This window comes from Apus apus, chromosome 16 (assembly GCF_020740795.1).
Source record: "Apus apus isolate bApuApu2 chromosome 16, bApuApu2.pri.cur, whole genome shotgun sequence".
Taxonomy (NCBI): Eukaryota; Metazoa; Chordata; class Aves; order Apodiformes; family Apodidae; genus Apus; species Apus apus.
The window spans coordinates 4,115,203-4,135,282 of NC_067297.1; the positions used below are offsets into that span (position 1 = coordinate 4,115,203).

The 20,080-nt window shown below is 46.5% G+C and overlaps 4 protein-coding genes across 11 annotated transcripts in view; 2 read left to right on the forward strand and 2 right to left on the reverse strand.

Annotated features, from left to right (window-relative positions):
* The window catches only part of MSI1 (musashi RNA binding protein 1), a 75,440-nt gene extending 64,688 nt beyond the window's left edge, over positions 1 to 10,752 (reverse strand). For 2 of the 7 annotated variants that reach the window (XM_051633926.1, XM_051633925.1), the window contains exons 1-5: positions 10,584 to 10,751; positions 9,520 to 9,686; positions 7,684 to 8,141; positions 6,412 to 6,490; positions 4,163 to 4,295 (exon numbers count right to left, since the gene is read on the reverse strand). The gene's annotated coding sequence lies outside the window, so the exon portion shown is untranslated. Of the gene's footprint in view, positions 1 to 4,162; positions 4,296 to 6,411; positions 6,491 to 7,683; positions 8,142 to 9,519; positions 9,687 to 10,583 lie in introns of all 7 variants that reach the window. The other 5 variants (XM_051633931.1, XM_051633929.1, XM_051633930.1 and 2 more) reach the window with 5 other exon arrangements.
* A 242-nt stretch (positions 10,753 to 10,994) lies between these two features.
* Positions 10,995 to 12,373, forward strand: LOC127391539 (cytochrome c oxidase subunit 6A1, mitochondrial). The gene is made up of 3 exons (XM_051634408.1): positions 10,995 to 11,133; positions 11,454 to 11,593; positions 12,109 to 12,373. The coding sequence occupies exons 1-3, from the start codon at positions 11,034 to 11,036 to the stop codon at positions 12,193 to 12,195; spliced, it is 327 nt and encodes a 108-aa protein (XP_051490368.1). The 5' UTR covers positions 10,995 to 11,033; the 3' UTR covers positions 12,196 to 12,373.
* A 556-nt stretch (positions 12,374 to 12,929) lies between these two features.
* Positions 12,930 to 14,693, reverse strand: TRIAP1 (TP53 regulated inhibitor of apoptosis 1). Its single transcript, XM_051633688.1, has 2 exons — positions 14,488 to 14,693; positions 12,930 to 14,104 (listed from the first exon to the last, which is right to left on the reverse strand). Exons 1-2 carry the CDS (start codon positions 14,632 to 14,634, stop codon positions 14,021 to 14,023), a joined length of 231 nt encoding a protein of 76 aa, XP_051489648.1. The 5' UTR covers positions 14,635 to 14,693; the 3' UTR covers positions 12,930 to 14,020.
* A 28-nt stretch (positions 14,694 to 14,721) lies between these two features.
* GATC (glutamyl-tRNA amidotransferase subunit C) lies at positions 14,722 to 17,087 on the forward strand. 2 transcript variants are annotated; one of them, XM_051633691.1, is made up of 4 exons: positions 14,722 to 14,866; positions 15,174 to 15,340; positions 15,712 to 15,815; positions 16,187 to 17,087. In XM_051633691.1, the coding sequence occupies exons 1-4, from the start codon at positions 14,753 to 14,755 to the stop codon at positions 16,240 to 16,242; spliced, it is 441 nt and encodes a 146-aa protein (XP_051489651.1). In that variant the 5' UTR covers positions 14,722 to 14,752; the 3' UTR covers positions 16,243 to 17,087. The 2 variants fall into 2 exon arrangements, with proteins under 2 accessions (XP_051489651.1, XP_051489652.1); XM_051633692.1 differs by having other exon boundaries at positions 15,177 to 15,340.
* Positions 17,088 to 20,080: the final 2,993 nt, after the last annotated feature.

Below are 20,080 nucleotides of genomic sequence, written 5' to 3' on the forward strand. Positions count from 1 at the left end.
CTTACATTAACTTTTCTGGAAGATAAAACAATTGTTCCCTTCCAGGGACCAAAAAGAATCCCTATCATCTACAGGAACACTTGAAGCTTCTGAAACAGAGTTTAAAGACATCACTATGGGAGAAGGAACCTGAGAAGTCCCCTCAAAATAAAAATCACTGGAGCTGCTCAGTTGCAACATCACGAAGACACCTGTGTCTTCTGCTGCTGCTGGTTGTCTACAAGGAAGTCCCAAGAAAGTAGATCTAAAGTGATGCCCTTGAAACACACAGCTATGCCTGTCGGAAAAGAATCCAGCGAAATGTCTACAGGGCTCCTCCTGCCGGCTGCTTTCTTGGCGGACCAAGCTCTTGGCAATGCACTCGATGTTCAGTTTGTCTTTTCAGCAAGTTGGAAATGAAGGGAGGCAAAGCTAATGCCACACCTTTCTTATTTGTCGTAGCAATAAACCAGCATGATCCCCAAGTCTCCCCATATCACTACGCCTTTACTCTGTGACTTCCCAGACAGATGGAGATGCTGTGTCTAAAGGGCTTTGGTCAATGGCAGGGGCAGGGCAGCACAGCAGCTGCAGAAGAGCAAAGGCAGAGTGGGCTGACAGCACAGCGGCAGGGACAGGACCTCAGTGTAAAGGGGCACAGTGCCACGCTGACCAAGCCAGAAGAGCAGAGCACATCTGGTGACAGTATCATTTAGCCAGGAGCCTGACGACTGTCAAACAAGCCCACAGGGATGAGCCAGGTCTCAGGCCAAGCCAGAAATTCAAGTCAGCAAATCAGGGCCAGGATCGGTGAGGTCCACAGCCAGGCACAGACACCCCTGCAGCCTACCCCAGACGAGAGTGAGGACAAGGGCAGCTCTGTGCTGCAGCTCCCAAGGGAAGCAGGGAGGCCCCAGCAGGCTTCTCTCAGATCTTTGGCACACAGCTCTTTTCACAGCACTCTGAACCCAGGTTGCACTCCACCATCAGGGTAGACCTTGAACACAGGCAGCCAAACCTGTAAGATGGGGGAAGAGGTTGCAGAGTCAGCTGGTGCACCTAGTGCCCTGACAACACACTGCCCAGCACAGTGAAGAATGTAAATATTACTTGAAGTGCTGACAAAAGAACCTGGGTGTAAGCATGCCATGAGGGCTGGCAGTGTGAAAGATTGACAATCTGTACTTCAGCTGTTCAGGCTCTGGTCAGGAATGACCTTTGCAGAGCATGGCTACGTGTGCTTTTGTTTTGCCAGTCTGCTGGGAAGCACTGCTTTCTAAGCCAGAGTAAATTTAAAACTGTCACTGGGAGGTAATGACAAAGCTCCTCCAAGTTTTTCACCTATAACTTTAAACGGAACAAATGTAAACTAATCCTGGCTTCCCATTAAAAAATCCATCCACATCACATACTCCTCTGTGACATGACAACAGCTCAGTTCCTTGGTGAAGCTATGTTCAAAAAAATAAAAACCAGACCAGACATACTGGCACTCCATATCCTATCTCCTCACTGGTAGCACTTGCCATAACCTTGCATTGGCTCAGTCCTGCAGTTCTCTGTCCAAACACCCAACCGTGAGGAAGTAAAACATCCTGAGACAAGAAAGTTCAGGTGGTGAGAGCTATCTTCAAAACAGGAGCTTGTGAAATCAACAGGGGAAGATTAGCCCTTTGGAAAAGGGTGACAACGGTTATCTTGTTGGGTTTCAACAGAAAAAAGAAACAAAGACACAAAAGGGGAGACAGTATGAGGTGAATATCCCAATAGTGCTCCCAGCTGGACTGACACTGATACACTGCTTAGGTAAAGCTGGTCTGCCCTGCAAAGGCTGCTTAGCTCTACAGCAGAAAGCAATGGTCTGCTGGGAAAAAAAAAAAAAAACACAACACAACAACCCACAACTTTTACCAATATTGATAAAAAAATATCTGCAGACTATCTGAGCTATTTTGGAAAAAAGTCACATTTACAAGAGAGATCTGTAATTTTTCTAAGTTGGCCAGGGATATATTTTGTATCCTTCTGTATAGATCACTGAATGTATACAGGATTATTATTACTAAATGTGGTTCCTCTGCCAAGCAATTGTATTCCCATACTTTATATTTCCAGTGTGAAAACTCTAATGAAACATTTTAAACCAAAGCCGTTTCCTTGGAACTGCCTCTGACCTTCTTTTCCTCCTCTCAGCCGAATCTCCCCGCCAGGATGAATTCAGACCTAATGTCTGCTCCTCCCACCAGGCTTTTGGATGTGTGACAATATCCTAGTCACTGGGAGCTGTGCCTGCTGGTGTCCATTGTCTTGTGTCCAGTCTGGGAGAGGGCCTTTAAGGAAAAGCCCAGAATGAAATTTATGAAGAGTCCAATGATTTACAGGAATGGCCTACCATGTAGCTAGTTTCTGCACGCAACTATCAGTAACTTGTGAGTCCTTGGCAATTAATTCACAGGGCTCCAGCATGGGAGTAGTTCAAGGCTCAAGAACAGGGTCTGAAATGAGACACAAATCTCAAAATACTACAACTCTGTGCATCAGCTAGAGCTGTGGGGGAAGTGCAGAGGGAACTGCCCACCAACCTGCCATGTAGAGCCTGTTATATTCCATAGCTGAGTCCTGGCAGGCACAGGAAGTCACCTGGTTAGCTCCTCACTGACCAGAGAGGAGCTGCTGGCTGTGCCCTGTGGAATGCATCTGTTCCATCAGCTCAGGTGGGGCACAGCATGGACCTGCAGTCTGATCACAGCCACTGCTGAGTACAACCAAGCAACATGACATTGAGGCGCTGAGGTCCCAGTGCAGTGAAAGGAGATAATGCAGGTCCAAGAAAGCCACTACTCGTCATGGAAATGCTGAGTGTGGTGCCCAGGTGGAACAGGACCAGGTCAGTGGGACAGAGGACACGGACCATCGGCCAGGTACAGCAAAGTCCTGCTGAGGCAAGGCCCTGGATAATCCAGCAATAAGGCTCACAGAGTGGTGGGGTGCTAACTGAAGGAAAGCAAGTTACACGTCTTAGTTGTAACCAGTCCCCATCTGTAGGGATATTATACGCCCCTAACCCACAGAGTCATCTACATCTCACTTTCTATGATGTAATCTATAGTGCCTGCTCTATACAGTGTACACACTTTGGAAGAAAGTAAAACAACTTTCTCCGTTACCATCTGTAATCACACTGCAAATAGGGTGCAAAAACCTTTGCAGATACCTATCCAGTTCCCACGTTAAATCAGTACTTGACAAATGCTTTCATTTAAAGACCAGCTACCTGCTAGGAATTCACAACTAGGCTTGAGCCCTTTGTCTGCAAACTCTTAACTTTTCTTCTGCCCCCTGTACCCCCCCTCCAACAAGGAGGCTGCAATTTGCCAGCCTCCTTTATGTCTCAGTTATATCTTCACAATGTGAGGAAGGCAGACCCGTGTGCCCACAAACAGAAAAGCTCTTCCAGCTCACAATAACTCAGCAGGCTTCTGTGATTTTCAGAGACTGCATTACTGTGTGCCCCTGTCTGCTGTCAAATTACTGCCTGGACACAGGCTCCATGGCTAACCTCAGCCTTACCCCAAACACAAAACCGTCCCCGAGCCCTCAGAAACATTCTTCTTCTCTTCTCTTGCAGCTCTTCTACAAAGTGGTGTAAGCCTGGCAAGTGCTGCTAAGAAATAAAGAACACACCCCTCCAAAGACATATTATGATTTTCTGTCTCCTTCTGCAACCTACTGAGTGGCTGTGTGCCCTATCATGGGCTTAAAACACATCAAAACAGATTTGAAGGGTGGACTGTCCTCCTGAGATTTCTAAAGGAAAATGCAGATAAAAGCCATCAAAAACAATCCTTCACACATAACAGAGGTTGAAAAATAACATCTAAACCTAAGTTTATTTTCCTCTTTAGTGCAAGTTCTGGCAGTCCCAGGACTGTTCCAACTTATAGCTGCTTGCCATGGCTGTAGCATCACAGCAGTAAGGAAGAACCCTGAACACTGTTACTCCAACCTTAGCTGCCTTTCCCTTGAAATTCCTACCCTGCCATACTCCGGCTGAGGCTGTGAAAAGGCTAATAATAGGAAGCTCTTCCTAGAGCTCCTACAAGGGAAAGAGTAATTTCCATGTCCTGCCTTATTTTAAATACCTGTACCTAGGAAAGATGGCATGCACAGATCACAAACAAACCTCTAACTGAGGCAAGATTTTTCTCAAGTCATAGATGTTATTGACTGTAATTGCTGCTGCCTGTTTCGACCTTCTCCTCGAGGTGTCTCCACTTCCCATTACAATGTCACAGCAAAAGAAGTTCCCTGGTTGTCTGCAAAGAAGCAAAAGGAACAAATGGGAAGACAGAGCTGACATTGCTTATGTAATATAAAATTAATTCTAAATCAACAAGTCAAAGAAAGCAACATTGTTGCATAAAAAGTAGACAAACATGGTTATTTCACTGACAGATGGTGCTACTAACAAACAGCAATATTTTGCATATACAAAGTACTCTACTCCCCAAATCCAGAAAATGTTTTAGAAAAAGGAATACACTACTGCTCTTCAGTGTTTTACAGAAGGAGGGAGGCACAGGAACTTTGTCAAAGTAATCGACAATTTACCACCAGAATGGAGACTAGAATCCAGAATTTTTAATCCCTGTTACTCAGTTATGTGCATTATTTTAAAACAGCCCTTGGATTTACTCACTTAAGTGTATGTTGGGTAAAAAGGAGCATTAAAGCAGAAACAAATGTGTGTTCTACATTTAAAAACAAGATTTTCCTTGTGGAATGGCAATAAGGATACCCTGCAGCCTTAGGTTTTCTCAGCAGCCATAAAGCCTTCATCCTGGTAGCCAGAATAACCCCCAATCCATAGTCTATGCCCAGTGCATGCTGTGGGAGGCACAGATAACAAAGGGTGTGACAGAACTCCATCAGGAAAGTCCTTTTGGGCCCCATTTCCATCAGCTCATAAAAGGAACAGCCTGGACCCACATGCTGGGCTCTGCTAAGGCTGCAGCTCTTCATTTGCAAAAGAAATGACCCATTCATTTCTATCTGACCTCTGCAGAGGCTTCAGACTGCTGACCTCATCTGCCAGTGGCCCCACCACTACCATGAAGTTCCTCAAACAGGTGCTCCTGGACTAAAACCTCTGCCTTCCCAGGCAAGTTGAACTAACACAGCTTCAAGAATTCCATACCAGGACTTCCAGGAGCCTGTTTGTGCACAGGCTGAGAATTTCCTATCCAGAAAAGCATAAGCCACATTAAAATATACTGGCTTGTGTGTGTGCACTTGATGACACAAATCTCTTCCCCATGCCTACTGACAGCTGCACTTTTCACAAGCAGGTCCTGTGGTTCCTGTAGAGAATTGAGTGGCTTGTGTTTCTGTCTCTGCAGAAGTTCCAGATTCGGTTTTGTGTGGAGGGATGAAAGGTGACAATGATACTTCAGCAGGGGAATCCACACCCACCCATTCGTGGCCATGTTACCAAGAGTATCACAATCCATATTGACTTTTCTTCTTAACAGCCCCATTCTAGGGAGAAGATTACACCATTTGGCAGCTAGGCACAGGGTAGTGAGTCTCTTGTCAAAGGTCAAAGGCATTTAGTGGCTGAACTGGGAATTCTGTGCTCGTTTTAAGTCCAAGTTCAGCATCCTGCTCACTAGACTAATCTCTAGACAATAACATTTTTCTGCTTGGCAGAGTGATGGGAGCTTTCAGGTATGTCTGGAAGAATACTGAGGTCCTCAGATGAAGTCACAGATACATGCAGCATAGACTAACAATTTTTCAATAAAAGCAGCATAAAAATAAAGCAAACTAGGTCAGTTCTTCCATCGGTCTCCAAAGAACACCAAATTTTCAGGATGAACATAACGATCTTTAACAACTAAGCCAGTTTGGATGCTGAACTGTTTTGTTCCAAGTGCCACATACACACCAGCTCTTGCTACTGGCAGAAGAGGCCTGTGAATCACAGCCCGAAGTCTGATGCAAGAGAAACTTGGGCATCTCAAGCTGCTTTCCCCAGCAGAGAACAACCCTATTAGTTTGAGAAAGTCCCCTGCCTGCTTTCTCTCCGAGTAATTAAGAGTGAAATCCTCCTCTCTGTGACCCCAATGCTCTCAGCCTAGGCTGATTTACACATGAAAGGAACCCTCTGAGGGGCTTTCTCCCTTTCACATTCTCAACCAGGCAGGACCTATAAATAAAACCTTTCTGAAAACAGGAGCTTTCAAAAAGGTCTGTGTATGTGCACAAATGTATAGGAGAGAAAGGGAATGGATGTGTGCACTTGAGAATGTGTGTGTTTGCATGTGTATGCGAAGAGCGGGTGAGAAGAATGTGTATTCACACACCAGCCCCCGTGCAAACAAGTGTACTCGGCAAAGCATCCCTGCGTGCACAGGTAGTGGGAGCACTTACAGGAGCGAGAGGGCATGTCCAGGCGGGTTTCCAGCTAGCACAGTTCCAAGGGATATTCACCCAAGTCAGCTGAGTCACTCTGGAGTTACACATGAAAAAAGGGAGAGCAGATTTAGATCCCATTGTGCATATGAGAGCATGCTCACAATCCACTTTCCCTCTACAAAGCAGCGAAGTACTTGCAGAACAACACACTAGTGTGTTACGTTGCTTTGGATATAATGTAGGAGGCAACAGAGAATCAGGTCTCATGGCACGTGTTCCTATGGCTTTTGACAGAAGGTGAGATTTTTTAAAAGGCTGCATCTTCTCAGCAGCCCAGCAGAGAGTAGTGATGCATTTTCCAGGGCTCTCATTGTAAAGTAATTTTTGCTTTGCTGGAACATAAAACCCCTCACAGTTTGAAAATTAAACAATGGGACTGACGCCATGAAAATGAAGATGAGAAAATCATAAAGACTGACTGCCTCTCCAGCAGCATATAAACACATTGCCTCAGTATGAATCTGTCCTGTGCAGATTCACATGAATGTGTCTATGCAGTCAGGATGTTTCCCCTTCTGTGAGGCCTAAGAAGGACCCTACACAGCTTACAGGAAACTGGCAGTTAGTGTGACCCTGCCCTAACACAAAACAGGTGACACTGAGCTCTGAGCCAAGCCAGGACAGACTGCAGGGTTTCATGCAGCAGGTCCTGGGCTGCGAGTCTTTGCACCTGTAAGACAAGGCTTTTTAAGACCTGGCTACAACGTGATAATTTGAGAACTGTGAACTCTTTTACTCCATTATTACCAGCTGAATCCTTTGCTTTAACACCAGCAGTCAGGCTATAGGTGCTCTTGCACTACTGCTTGGTGGGAGACTCCAAGGTGCCGGGCAGGAAGGGTGATGCAGCCTGCACCCTTCTGACTTCATCCCTGCTAATCACAGCCCTTAGATCTCTCCCATACCCAATTCTCATGCAAACATTTGTGAGAAGAGGGCAGAGAAAGGCACAAAGCAGGAGACATAAGGAGCGCGAAGCCTCACAGAAACTCACAAAGCGCAAAGCGTCTCTTCTGCCAGTTCAAAAAACTCTTCCCAGCTCCTCGCACTAGGCAGGAGTTCGTGAGCAGGGATGCAGAGCTCCCCTCCTACTGAGCCCGCAGCTAAAGCCCTCCCCCAGTTCCCAGGGTCTTCAAATGAAGATTTGCATAGTGCTTCCAGACCATTCCCGAGAGAAGGGACAATGGCTCTCTCAACGCCCTCTTCCCCCCTCCCTTCTTCACTTACAAAGCTGATAAAACCCTGGTGAAAAGAGGAACAAAGGATTTACAGATGGCAGAATATTGATTTCTGCAGCTTCAGGACTACAGGGAGAAGATGAAGAACCCCCCAGAAACTCTGTGAAGTTTGAGACACAGGCACTCTCTCTGCAGCACGGACTCGGCGTCTGTTAGGACCGTATCTGACGGAGCAAACACTGCTATTCGGGAGGGATGAGCAGGTCCCTGAAAATTTGGAAACGCACAGAGATTACAGTCTGAAATCCCAGCCAGCAGTCTGTTGTTCCCAAACCTCCTGAACGCAGAGGCGCTTCCCGTGAAAGCAGTTTGCCACCCGACGGGCCAGGCCGGCATTGCCGAGAGCCTGCAGCCCCAGCTGGCGGTACGGAAGGCTGTTACACCGCATCTCGCCGGGGATTCCTGCTCCTGTCCGTGCCCTCTCCTCTCTGCCAGCTACCACTGCACCTAGGAAAAACAACAAAAATGAAAGACAGGTCTGTGGAAAATGGCCTTTGATTCCACATTACAACAGAATCTCCTTATCTCAACACTGAGTAACTTTTAGGGCCATTACCTGAAGGCTAAAGCTTCCTGCCTCCACAAGCATTTCTGTGCCTAGTACACACACAGCCAAGCTTTATGGGGTGCTAAAACCATTATATTTCAGCTCAGCGAGTTAACTCTGTTGAACACCATCTTGCTGCAGTTGTTCAACTTTTGCTAAACTGAACTGTGATACAATTCAAAATGTTCAGTTCAGGTGCTGCACATCACTGCATATCCAACAGGAGACATTTACTGGGTAGCCATGTCAGATTACAAGACTTCTGTCCCACCATCACACTGGAAACAGCTTTCTTTACATTACTGGCTACCAGTACTGCTTTTTTAAAATATAATTCTTAGCATTTCTGCACTCAGAAGGCTCCCTGGGTCTTTTGGAAAAACATGTGTTGAAACTTTCTCAAAATGCTGGGTTTATGACTGGATTTTAAAGGTGATAGGCTAGTTTCTAAGTCAAGCTATAGGCCCTCAAATACATCAGCTCTGGAAAACCTCATATTAAGTCCCTCCTGCAAGGTCACAGTGCATAGCAGTGAGAGCAAGAGGAGGATCCCACACCACAGGTCAGTAATCCAAGGCAGAACCACTCAGAGCTGACTGTTCATTCACCACTATTTTCCCCACACCTTTGTAAAAGCACATGCTGTCAGGAGGAGTGTAACCATCACAGTGACAATAACCACTTTTTTAGTTTTTTGTTTAGACTTGTTGGTTTAAATTTGTTTATACTTACGTGGGGAAGATAAAGCACCATTTCCCACATCATTACATATCAAACAGTTACACATATTTCATACAACTATATCAAAACATTCTTCTCAATACTTTTAAAAAGATGTAGGTTTCTTCAAAGACCTGTCTTACCAAAATGAGAAGTTTTTCACACAGAATCTTTTGTGTCTTCCCACAGTCACTCCCACTTTACATGACATTTAAAGAAGAGGTGAATCAGACCCACTAAGACTCCTGACACACCAAATACAGAGATTAATTGCAGCTATTGAGATGATAAAGCCTAAGAATGTTCCACTTTAAATCAGCATAACTCTGACTGTAACACCACTGCCATCACAGTTGGGTTCAGGACACACCTGAACCCTATTTTTAGTTCCTCTCCCTGAGCCCCCTGGAGCTCCATGGGTAAAAGTTCTCAGAAGGAACTTCTTTGAACTTGGGGCAGCTGTGCTACAAGTTACCACTACTATGTACTGCTCCCCATGAGTATTTTTAAGCCTGTCACAGGAGAGAAGGTGTCAGGGAGAATTAGGAAGCAGCTCACCTTGGCTGCTCTCACCTCCTGCTCAATGCTTGGACTTTGCCTTTGGGGTTACTGCAGCAAGCACAGCTCACAAATTCTTTTCATTTCAGAGAGTACCACTTTATGCTTCTTTCCTCATCCTAGACACAGGTTTGCTTCTTATTTTGACAATCCTTTGGTTTTCTCTCCTGTGTAAACATTAGTGTCTGTTACTTACAGTTCTTTTTGCTACAAACAAGTGAAGTTTTGTTTAGTTTGCTTTAAGATACAAAACTTACATCGGTTTTATTGCTTAAATATTACACAAAATAACTCTTGTATCTCTGTTCCCAAGAAAAGTCACATGCAAACTCCTTTAAAAAAGTCAGATATTACACATCTCATAAGCCTGAATATAAAGGATGCAGATGGAGAAAGGCAAAATCTATGATTCCTGATTCAAATGACAAACCTCCTCCTTCTATGAACAAATATATCTTGCTAGGAGGAAAAGAAATTTACTTCATATCATTCTCTCACAGACAAGACCTTGCCACACCCCTTCCTGAAGCCCATTTGCCTGCATTCCCACTGTTTCAGACTCCACACACACTAGGGGAGTCCTCTCATTTTACTGCAGGGTTTTAGGTGTTTGAAAACATACTCTTAAACCAGCAAGACTTGTACCAAAGCTTAAACAGCAACAATGAAGCTCTGATATGGAATTATAATAAAATACAATCTAAATATCTGCACCTTTTATTGTTATTTTTTCCCCCTGGAGATCTTATGCTTATTCCAGCAATATTACTACTTTTGCAGAACCATCCCAGGAATCCACATAACTAAAAACACATCAGTGGTTACAAAATGGCATTTCGTTAATATCTTTTTACTGTCATATTCCAAACCATTTTTATATCCCAGCAATGGAATTGGTCTGTAATGTGAAAAAGTCCCACTAACGAACGGAATAGCCCTGTTATGCTATTGCATAAAAGAAAACTCAAAATACAGCTGTGCAATTGCTTCACTGACAGGAAACTCAACATTCAAGGGCTGCCTCCAAGGCCACCTACAATGACCATACAGCCCCTGAAACTCACCCCTGGACACCGCACCGGCTCACACCCCTCCCCAACTCTCTCTGTATGAAAGGCCATAAATTAGTGTGTTTCCTTCTGCTCTGGAGAGCTGCGGGGCTTCACCCAGCGCTGCCCTTCAGCACCGAGCGTACCCCTCTGCAGGGCGGCCGCGCTCCTTCTCTCCCCTCGGGGCTGCCCCGTCCCCAGGCTGACGACCCCCGTCCCCAGACCGGCCCCCTCACCCCTGAGGACACCGACACACCCACCATCCAACCCCCAAACCCTCCAGCCCCTCAGCCCAAGATGGCGCCGACCCCTCCCTTTCAAGAGGCACCGCGCCGTGACGTCACTGCCCCTCCCGCCTCCCGCGCCCCGGCTGGCAGCGCATGCGCAGCGCGGCGCCCCCAGCCCGCGCCCGGCCAAGGTCAGCCGGCAGGGCGCGCATGCGCAGAGCGGCGTGGCGCTGCGGCCATGGCGCTCGGGAGGCTGCCGCGGCTGCTGCTCGGCCCCGCCGCCTCGCGCTCCCCGCCCGCCCGGGGCATGGCGGCTGCGGCCCACGAGGGCGGTGGAGGTAACGGGGGCTCTTCGGGGAGAGGGCATGGCCGGGGCCCGCGGGCGGCGCAGCGGTGTCCTTGACGGCCGCTGCTTAGGGCGCCCGGCGGGCCTGGCGAGGCGCCGCGGCCTCCCCGGGAGAGCTGCGGCTCGACCCGTGGGCTCAGGACCCTCCAAGGGAGGAGAGGGGCCCTCTTCTCGCTGTTAAACCCACGGTCTGGTGAGGGACACGGAGGGGCACTCCTCGTCTGCATAGTAATTGTATCGAACATGCGCTCGGGTCACTCGCAGTAAGGGAAGTGGTGATTATTGCTCTAGTCATGATAACCTTTCTCCTAGCCCGCCTGTGGAGGACCCTGACCTTCGTGGTGGCTCTGCCCGGGGTTGCTGTTTGCATGCTGAACTGCTACCTGAAAGCACAGCAGGAGCACGAGAGACCTGAGTTTATTCCTTACGCTCACCTCCGGATCAGGACCAAGGTACCTTCTGCTCTGCTTAAAGGCCCTCTTTATTTTCCATTATTGCAGAGCTTAATCTGAGCTAACCAGTGTCTTTTGCTTTCTTCTCTGCTGTGTGAGGTGCTGCATATGTAGCCGTGATCCTAACCCATGGCTTGGTTTCTGAGGCAGCAAAGGAGTTTCTGCCAGCTCAGATGAAGCACCCATGCTATTCCCAGGCCTTACCACCCCCTTGCTAATGTCTTGCTTAAAAACATTTCAGTCCTAGAGCTGATGTACTGACCTTAAACTAAAAAAAGTTCTAAAAGCTAGCAGAGGTGATCCCAGATTTTCAGACCTTGGGTCCCATAGTGTAGCACAGCTGATGTTTAAGCAAGAGCAAAGATCTTGTCTAGAAATGGTGGCTTCCAGCTAAGGGAGACTGTTTCCCAGCTCTTGCTTCCTGGTGCCCAGGAGTCCATTTTGCTGTTGATTTCCTGTGCTGTACAGATTGTCACTTTGCTGCCACGGGCTTATTTTCTTTCTTCCTTCAACAGCGTTTCCCCTGGGGTGATGGGAACAAAACTCTCTTCCACAACCCCCATGTTAATGCTCTCCCAACCGGTTATGAAGATGAAAATTGAGACCCTGACCACAGCCAGAACTTTGGCTCTTCCTGTCTTGGACCAGAATGTTGTGTGGGAACCATCCTTAAAGGAACCATAATTAAAAAAACTACATTCCTTCTGCAATGGAGCTGAATGGTGTTCTGGCCTCTGTACTGGTGTAGAGGTCCTTTAAATAAACAACTCTGACCTTGAATTTAGGATCTGACTTTTTTGTTAATCTGAGTCCTTAGAAGTTCTTTAGTTCAGTGTTTGCCTACAACACTGAGGCTTGTGTTGGACTCGGTTCAGTGACCTGTAAGGGTATGTGGAACATCCCTTGTTGTGTCTCAAACAGCTTGGGTCAGAGCCCTGTGGTAGGCAAGCAGGAGCAGTGCAGGTGGGATGGCAGGCTGTCCCTCTCCACTGCTCCTCTCCAGCTGCTTCCCCTGGTAAACTTCCAGCCACTGCTCTGTGTGCTGACCACCAGGGCTCACCTTGGAAAAAGCCCCCCCACCCCTTGAAACCCACCAAGTGGGACAAGACAGCTTCCCAAAGGATACAGTGCAGGAGCAAAGGAGTTCAACTGCCTGACTGTCAATACCTGCTGCTGTATGATAAGGCTAAGAGGAACACATTCAGCATAGGACATGACTCAATTTCATATGCATGTCTGGTTTCACTGATCACTGTAAACCCACAGCCTGATGAACAGTTAGTAAGAAAATACTGTAGATTAAAATTCAGTAAATAGTGAAGCACATTCTCTATAATCAGCTACTGCAATATTTATTAACAGTCATGAAGGCAATTTTCTCTTAGCCCCTTCTGGAGGAGGAGTGGTGGCAGAGATGTGTAATTAAGCTCTGTGTGCTTTCACAATGTTAATCTTCCACTCCCAGGATTTTCTAGTATATCAACATGTATGTTGCTCACAACTCTGTTTCCACAAAGCTGCAGGCTGGTTGTACCATATAAGTATTACAAATGAAAACAATTTTTGCTCCCCTGTATGTCTGTGTAACACACCCTGTGTCACAGTAAATGTTAGTCATGGCTGGATCACAGTGATGACAATGCTGCTGGTAGCCAGCCCAGTGCTTTCTGGCAGCGTGGGAAGGGATGGCCAGGGCTGCCTGCAGTTTTACTGCAGGAATGAATGTGTGATGCTGAAGGAGAGAGAATTCAAGCCCAGGATGGTTGCAGTACCTCAGGGAAGGCTGAAGAAGCAGCCTCTGCATTAAAAATGTCCTCTTCAGCTTCTGTTGCAGGCCACCTCCATCCTCCTAGAGGTCACAGCCAGATTCTGCTAGATTGGTTTTCTACTTCAAGAAAATATAACCTGGTTATATTTATTTTAGCTAAGTTACTGCAGGCCCAACAGAGTGCTTTGTACCATCTTTGTTGCTGATACAGAACAAGGCTTTAGCCCCTTGGCATACAGGATCAATACAACAAACTTCTTCTACCAAAATCCAGCAGCACAGAGACAAAGTAAATCAACCGCTTCGTACCCTTTTTAAACTTTTTCAAGTGTAATATAAATAAGCAAGAGAAATTAGTCTTAAAGCAACTACTATTTCAGCTCACTCCAATAAGCATTCTCCCATTATATGGTACATTCAATAGGAAGTTGGTTCCAGTGGCTTTTCATGCTGCCAGATGTTGAATTCATTGAAAAGGAGGCAGTAGTTACCACCTGATCCGGTCTGTTGTTGTTGTGTCTGTTTTTAACAAGCAGAGAAGACTCCTCACTTCCTAAGAAGCAGCTTAAAGGTCTCATCCAGGTGGCACCTCGTGTCATGCCTGGTGGTTCTGCTTAGTCCAAGGGCTCGTGTTAGGGATTCCATCCACACGGCCGAGGTCAGGAGGAGTTTTCTGTCTTCCCTTTGCTTCGGCCCATGAACTCCAGCCCTTCAATGGGTATGTCTTTTTCCTTGATTGCTTTCTGAAAAGAAGCAAAGCAAAAAAAAATAAGAAAAATTAAACTCAATGTGTCTTTACAGTGCTAAGTGATGGAATTAGTACAAAACACCATCGAGAAAAGGAGCCGTAAGAGCAGTTGGGATAAAGTGACACTATTAGATGTACAAGCATGTAGTAAGGACTCGGGCGGGGGGCGAGGGGCAGCGGGGTGGGGGGCGGCGGGGCGGGGGGCAGCGGGGCAGCGCAGCGGGGCGGGGGGCTGCGGGGGGCAGCGGGGCGAGGGGCAGCGCACGGGGCAGCGGGGCGGGGGGCTGCGGGGGGCAGCGGGGCGAGGGGCAGCGCACCGGGCAGCGGGGCGGGGGGCTGCGGGGGGCAGCGGGGCAGCGCACCGGGCAGCGCCCGCACCTGCACGCAGAGCTGGTAGTGCTTGAAGAGCTGCCCGCAGGGGTCCCCGTCGCTCTCGCCCTTGAGGAACTTCTCGGCGAACCAGCGGTTGAAGCACTGGTCGTACTCTCGCTTCAGCTCGGTGCACGCCTCGCCCACGCTGTTCATGGCGCCGGACGAGCACCGGCCCGTGCCCGCTCCCGCTGCCCGCCGGGCCGCTCTGCGGCGCTTCCGGCGCGGGGCGATGACGCGCGGGGGCCGCACCGGACGCCGCCGGTAACGCGCGATGCGGGCGCTGCGGCTGGGGCGGTGGGTGCGGGGGCTCCCGCGGAGCGTCCCCCCGGCCCGGGCGGTGCTGACCGAGCCCCCGCGCCCGGCCTGGCCGCGGGACCAGCCGCAGGTAGGCGGGCGGGAGGGCCCCGCGCAGCCCCGGAACGCGGCTCCGCGTTCTCTCCCGGGCCCCTCTTGCTCGGGCGGAGTTACCGGAACGACCGCCAGCTCCGGTTTGCTGTTCCCTGGGCGGGAGGTCAGAAGGAGGAGAAAACAGGACATGATTAAAGTTAACTTTGCAAGGAATCAGCGTGTCCCAGCAGATGGGCACTCGGGATTTGCCGTGTGACCAGGTTTTGGTTTAAAAAAAGACAAGCAGCGCTATATTAAACTCGCTTATCTCGGCCGGTTTTGTCCGTGTTTGTCCCTCCGAACAGCAGACGGTGACGGTGGAGGTGCTGGAGCACCTGGAGCACCTGGCCTTGGTTGATTTCCGCGATGCGGAGGGCGTGGAGCGGCTGCGGAAGGCGATCCGGTTTGCTGACCGGCTTCATGAAGTGAACACCGACGGTGTGGAACCGATGGATTCGGTCCTGGAGGACAGGTGATGAATCGCAGCAGCCTCCTTTACCTGCTAATACATACAAATACTTGCTTCTGTAACTCCTTTTTTTTTTTTTTTTTTCTTGGGAATCACCCTGGTTATGCACTCAGTCCCTTTCCTGAAAAGTCTTCCATGGTTTTGTGCAGAAGGAAGATGTTGGCAGCCCTGAGCTCTGTCTGTAAGCACAGCAAGGGTGCACTTCAATTCCTTGGAGCATCTTCCTTGCCACAAGTGATCTGCATACACTGCTCCCTTGGTCACTTCAGAATATTCCAGGACTTGTCTTACCACTTAAGACCAAAACCTGGCTTAGGGACAAGCCACACTTCATAGAATAGCTTAAAAACACACTAGTAATCTTTGCTCTTCAGGTGCCTGTATCTCAGAGAAGATGATGTCACAGAAGGCAACTGCACAAAAGAGCTGCTGAAAAATGCCAGAGAGAAAGTAGAGGAATATTTTGTAGCCCCACCAGGTATTGTCTTGCTTATGAAAACCTTTTAATTTTACTCAAGTTAACCTGAGAAATGTAACCTGCCACAGCTGCATTCACTGTCAGAAATCCTAACTGGTAATAAAGAAGTACTTTAGTAACTGAAGCCATCTGAAAAAAATACACTGCAGTTTGGTTTTCCAAAAATACAGAAGCTGACCTTGCTCTAAAGTCACTGCACATGTTGAATGATTATTTACAGGAAGTCAGACAGGACTTGCTTGTGTTCTGTGCTTGCTCTGGAAATTTAACCTGCATGTATGTGCATAGGAATAAACTGGAGAAACTAAACTGCACTACCCAGAGGGTGTCCTACAGCTGCTCTCACATTGTTTCTTTTTGTCTTCATTCAGGTAACATCCCTTTACCAACGGTAGGAGAAGGAGAGACTTTTCTGCAGGGCTCTTAGTGAAAGCCCAGAACCCAAACACATTCTCAGCATTTTATTTGGGAAAACTAAGGTTTGTGCAGCCACAGCTGAAGTACCCAGGCATGGATTTTAATCAAGAGAACTTGGAAGACAATTCACAGGAGAAAGAAGTTCAGTAGTGCTATAGAAGTGTCACTGTTTGTGAAGCAGGAAGGCAGCATGACATTACTTTAGTGCTTTTATTTAGTAAAGTGAATTCAAGGCTGTTCTTTTAAGATAATGATTTAGAGGCTTCAAAGAGAATATCAAAAGGTTATGATTTAAAAACCCAGAGCACTATATTTTCCCTCAACTAGTTTGTCAGGAAAACAAGAGTGGTTGGAAGGCTGTATTTGCCTACTTCTCAGCTTTAGCTTGACTCTGGTTCTGACCCTGTCAGAAGTAACCAAGTCTGGTATGAAGAAGGAGTCCATACGATGGCTGATAGCTCTGTCATGTGCAGACAGAACTCAGATTTTAATTACGGAAGAAAAAGCACTTTGAGAAGATGATTTACTAAAATATTTCTTCTTTTATCTCTGTGCTCCATGTCTGTCTGGATTGCCTTCTATTTCCCACTTTGTACTTTTATTCTCACATATTAAATATCAGGAGTTGTACTTAATTTGAGAAAGAACTTTTCATACGCAGAAAGAGTGACCCTACAATACAAAACCTTTGCCATAAATATTTCTGTACATCAGACATGTATCTCTAATGATACTGGCAATAATTCCTGGATTCAACAATTTCTCTGTTTCAAACAAAGCATTGTAGTTGTTTGTGTTATTTCAAGTATTGTGCTGCTAAGCTTGTTGTAAATAAAGAATGTAATTACTTGCAAACTTGGCATATTTGTTCTGTTGGCACATTGTAACAAGTAATTTTTTTGTTGGAACAGGTTTTAGAAATACAAGAACCCCAGGACTCTTCAGTGCTGCAGACAGGCATTGCTAGCAGGAGGGTACCAACAGCCTTACTAGAAGCAGCAGCATCAATATGTGCCCTGTTTTCATAAAGATTTAAGAATCCAGAATTATTTATTCCAATGTTCATGATCTTTCCTAGTGCATAGAGTTACATCTTGAGCCACAGTGGAATTTTCTTCAGAAGTGCTAGAAAAGACCCCTGAAGTTACTGTCGTAGGATACTACTCCTCACAGGCTGTCTGCTCTTGTGGCTCCTGAGAGCCTGACAGGAGAGAAAAGTGCAGGCACATGCTTCCCTTTGAGGGCAGAAACTCATCTCAGGAGATCATAACTTGATGTCACCCACCTTACACAGTGCATGTTCTGTATTTTTTTGCAGAGAAAAGCCACTACTCCTGACTGTCCATCTGCAGAACAAACCCCACCATCTGTCTGACCAAGTCCTGAGCATGGCCATAATTATTTCTCCCATGGACTGCATATACTACATCCCTGCAAACAACAGGTAATACTGAGATTAATGATACACGGGTTGTTTCTTAACACTCAAAAGGCCACCCAGCTTATTAGAAGTATCATAATTTGAAAAACACTGAGAAAAATCCTTAGGAGTGTGAACAGTCCTGGCATGAGGTTCAGCCATGAGTGGCTTGCTCTTAATACTGTGTGTACAAACTGCTTTGACAAGCTCCCCCTTGGGCCATTAATTATGTGCCATGTATTTAATGGAAAACCCAGGCTGAGGGAAAGGACTACAGCTGCCTTTGCTGGTGTCAGAAATCACAGCCACTGGGTAGGATACACTTCTGCTCACTACCATCAAAGGTTTGCTAGGTTTTGAACTGTTTTCTTTCTGGAACTCATTTTTTGCCTTTATATTTTTCTGGCAGAAAGTGAAAGACTTGTCTCACTCTTGTGTAGTTACTTCATTAGTTGTTTAAGCTTCCATAATACATACACATACATATATATATACATATATGCATGCACACAAAACATGTAATTATGATACCCGAATTCTTCCAAGGGTTGTTGTTGAACTAAAGTCTCTATTTAATCCCACTAATCCAATTATCTGCAAAGCTGTTACACTGTATTATCCTTTAGACTCAGACTTTTAAAGATTCAGATCCTGCAAATGCTGAAGCTTAAAAGTGACAGGGAAAGACCTCAAGTCATGCCATACAAGTATGTTAGCAAAGAATTCCCAGTTTGAGAAATTCCCACTTATTCTGCCTATTTTGGCTGCCTCCTGTCAGCATCAGAGAGAATGGGGACAATATTATTTACATAGAGAAAGGAAGAGAGTGAACTGCATGGCCACAGGAGCTTCCAGCCCAAAACATCATCAAGTAGCTGTTTAAAAGCAACAACCAAACCACTAAGTTGGACAAAGATGATCCCACATTCCCAGTGCAGCACAGGCTCAGATTCAAGCTGCCAATTCACTGCTGCTCCCCTACCCACACACTCCAGGGAGAGAGCAGACTGCCCGAGGCTTGTTGCCTGCAGCCCAAACTGCATTTAAAGTGGAAAACACACATTCCCATAATGAAGGGGGTTGCTGCAACTTCACCACTAATAAGGCAATGACAGCCCTGACTCAGACACCAGCAACCACCAAAACAGAAACCACAGCCTCGGCGTCCAAGTGGGTCTGGTTGTGGGTCAGCTCTTTACAGGGTTCTGCCACAAAGCAGTTTATAAACCCAGGCAAGTGAACAAATACAGTTAAGGACCTGTGTGATAAGATGGCTACCTGCAAATGCCTTCTAACTGCAGTGTGGCAAACATCATGTATATTCTGAAATCACTTTGTTTCTTTTCACTGTGGTTAATAGATACAGCGAAAAGAAGAAGAAATAAATCTGGTTAAAACAAAAGAGCAAAATAGGGCCAGATCCTGAGGTGATGTAAATGTATCTAGTTTCTCTGGGGACTGTGGAGATAACCTGACATACACCTGCTAAAGTTTTTCCACTACAATATAGATCTGTAAGATACACAATTGGATTAGAAACCCCAGCACATAGATTCCAGGTTTACAAACAAAATGTCAAGGTGGACGTTTCTTCAGTTTTATGGAAAAAAGGGAATTGAAGTTGTTTTATTGCGAATAATGATTATGTTTTGATATGACTAGGAGCCCCAGGAAAAATCTCTGTTAGATCTAGTGATACTGTATTCAACACAGAACAACAACAAAAAAGCCTCAACTGAAAATGCCTACAATCCAACCTCCATCTGCAAGGGAATCTCATGATACACCTTATCCATTACCCAGTTTTCTTTAGTATCTCCTCTACTCCAGCTATCATCTCCTATGTGTATTTATTCTGCCTTCCCCTGCAGCTCTGTCCTGAGGGAAGTTATACTTCTAGATTAACAAGTAAGGCTCTAATGTTTCTCTTTAAAGCCACGTATCTCAGGCTTTAATGTCTGTCCTTAACGACTTGTATCTCACCCACACTGACATTTCCTGCAGCTGTCATCACATCTGTTCCTTTAGCTAACCAGATCTTAATAAATGCACAGAAATTTTCCTGCAGATACCAAACACAGCCACCTCCTCAGAGATTCATGGGTGTATCTGAAGTTCATTACAAGAACTGGGAAGACTGTAAAATGCTTCAGTTCTGTTAGCACAAACCTGTCGAGTGCTCAGAACTGATGCTGGTGCTGCAGATATTACACAGATCTGTGAATTAATTGCTTACAGTGGCCTTGACACTTTCCAAAGCTTCTTCCAGGTGCTAGCACACAAGGTTTCTTATGCCTACTTATCTGCTGCATTCAACCAGATAAATTCCCTCAATTTAATAACTTTCAGAGTTGTCCCTAACACAGACTCCTGATGGCAAGACAGAAAGCAAAGCTGTGAATTGCATCTCTTGTAATTGGCATGATAA

Coding starts and splice junctions, on each gene's coding strand:
- TRIAP1 (XM_051633688.1), bottom strand. CDS start 14,634: ATGAACAGCGTGGGCGAGGCGTGCACCGAGCTGAAGCGAGAGTACGAC. Junction 14,105..14,487: donor ACTACCAGCTCTGCGTGCAG/GTGCGGGCGCTG, acceptor GCTTCTTTTCAG/AAAGCAATCAAGGAAAAAGA.
- LOC127391539 (XM_051634408.1), top strand. CDS start 11,034: ATGGCGCTCGGGAGGCTGCCGCGGCTGCTGCTCGGCCCCGCCGCCTCG. Junction 11,134..11,453: donor GGCCCACGAGGGCGGTGGAG/GTAACGGGGGCT, acceptor CCTTTCTCCTAG/CCCGCCTGTGGAGGACCCTG. Junction 11,594..12,108: donor ACCTCCGGATCAGGACCAAG/GTACCTTCTGCT, acceptor TTCCTTCAACAG/CGTTTCCCCTGGGGTGATGG.
- GATC (XM_051633691.1), top strand. CDS start 14,753: ATGCGGGCGCTGCGGCTGGGGCGGTGGGTGCGGGGGCTCCCGCGGAGC. Junction 14,867..15,173: donor GGCCGCGGGACCAGCCGCAG/GTAGGCGGGCGG, acceptor CCCTCCGAACAG/CAGACGGTGACGGTGGAGGT. Junction 15,816..16,186: donor ATATTTTGTAGCCCCACCAG/GTATTGTCTTGC, acceptor GTCTTCATTCAG/GTAACATCCCTTTACCAACG.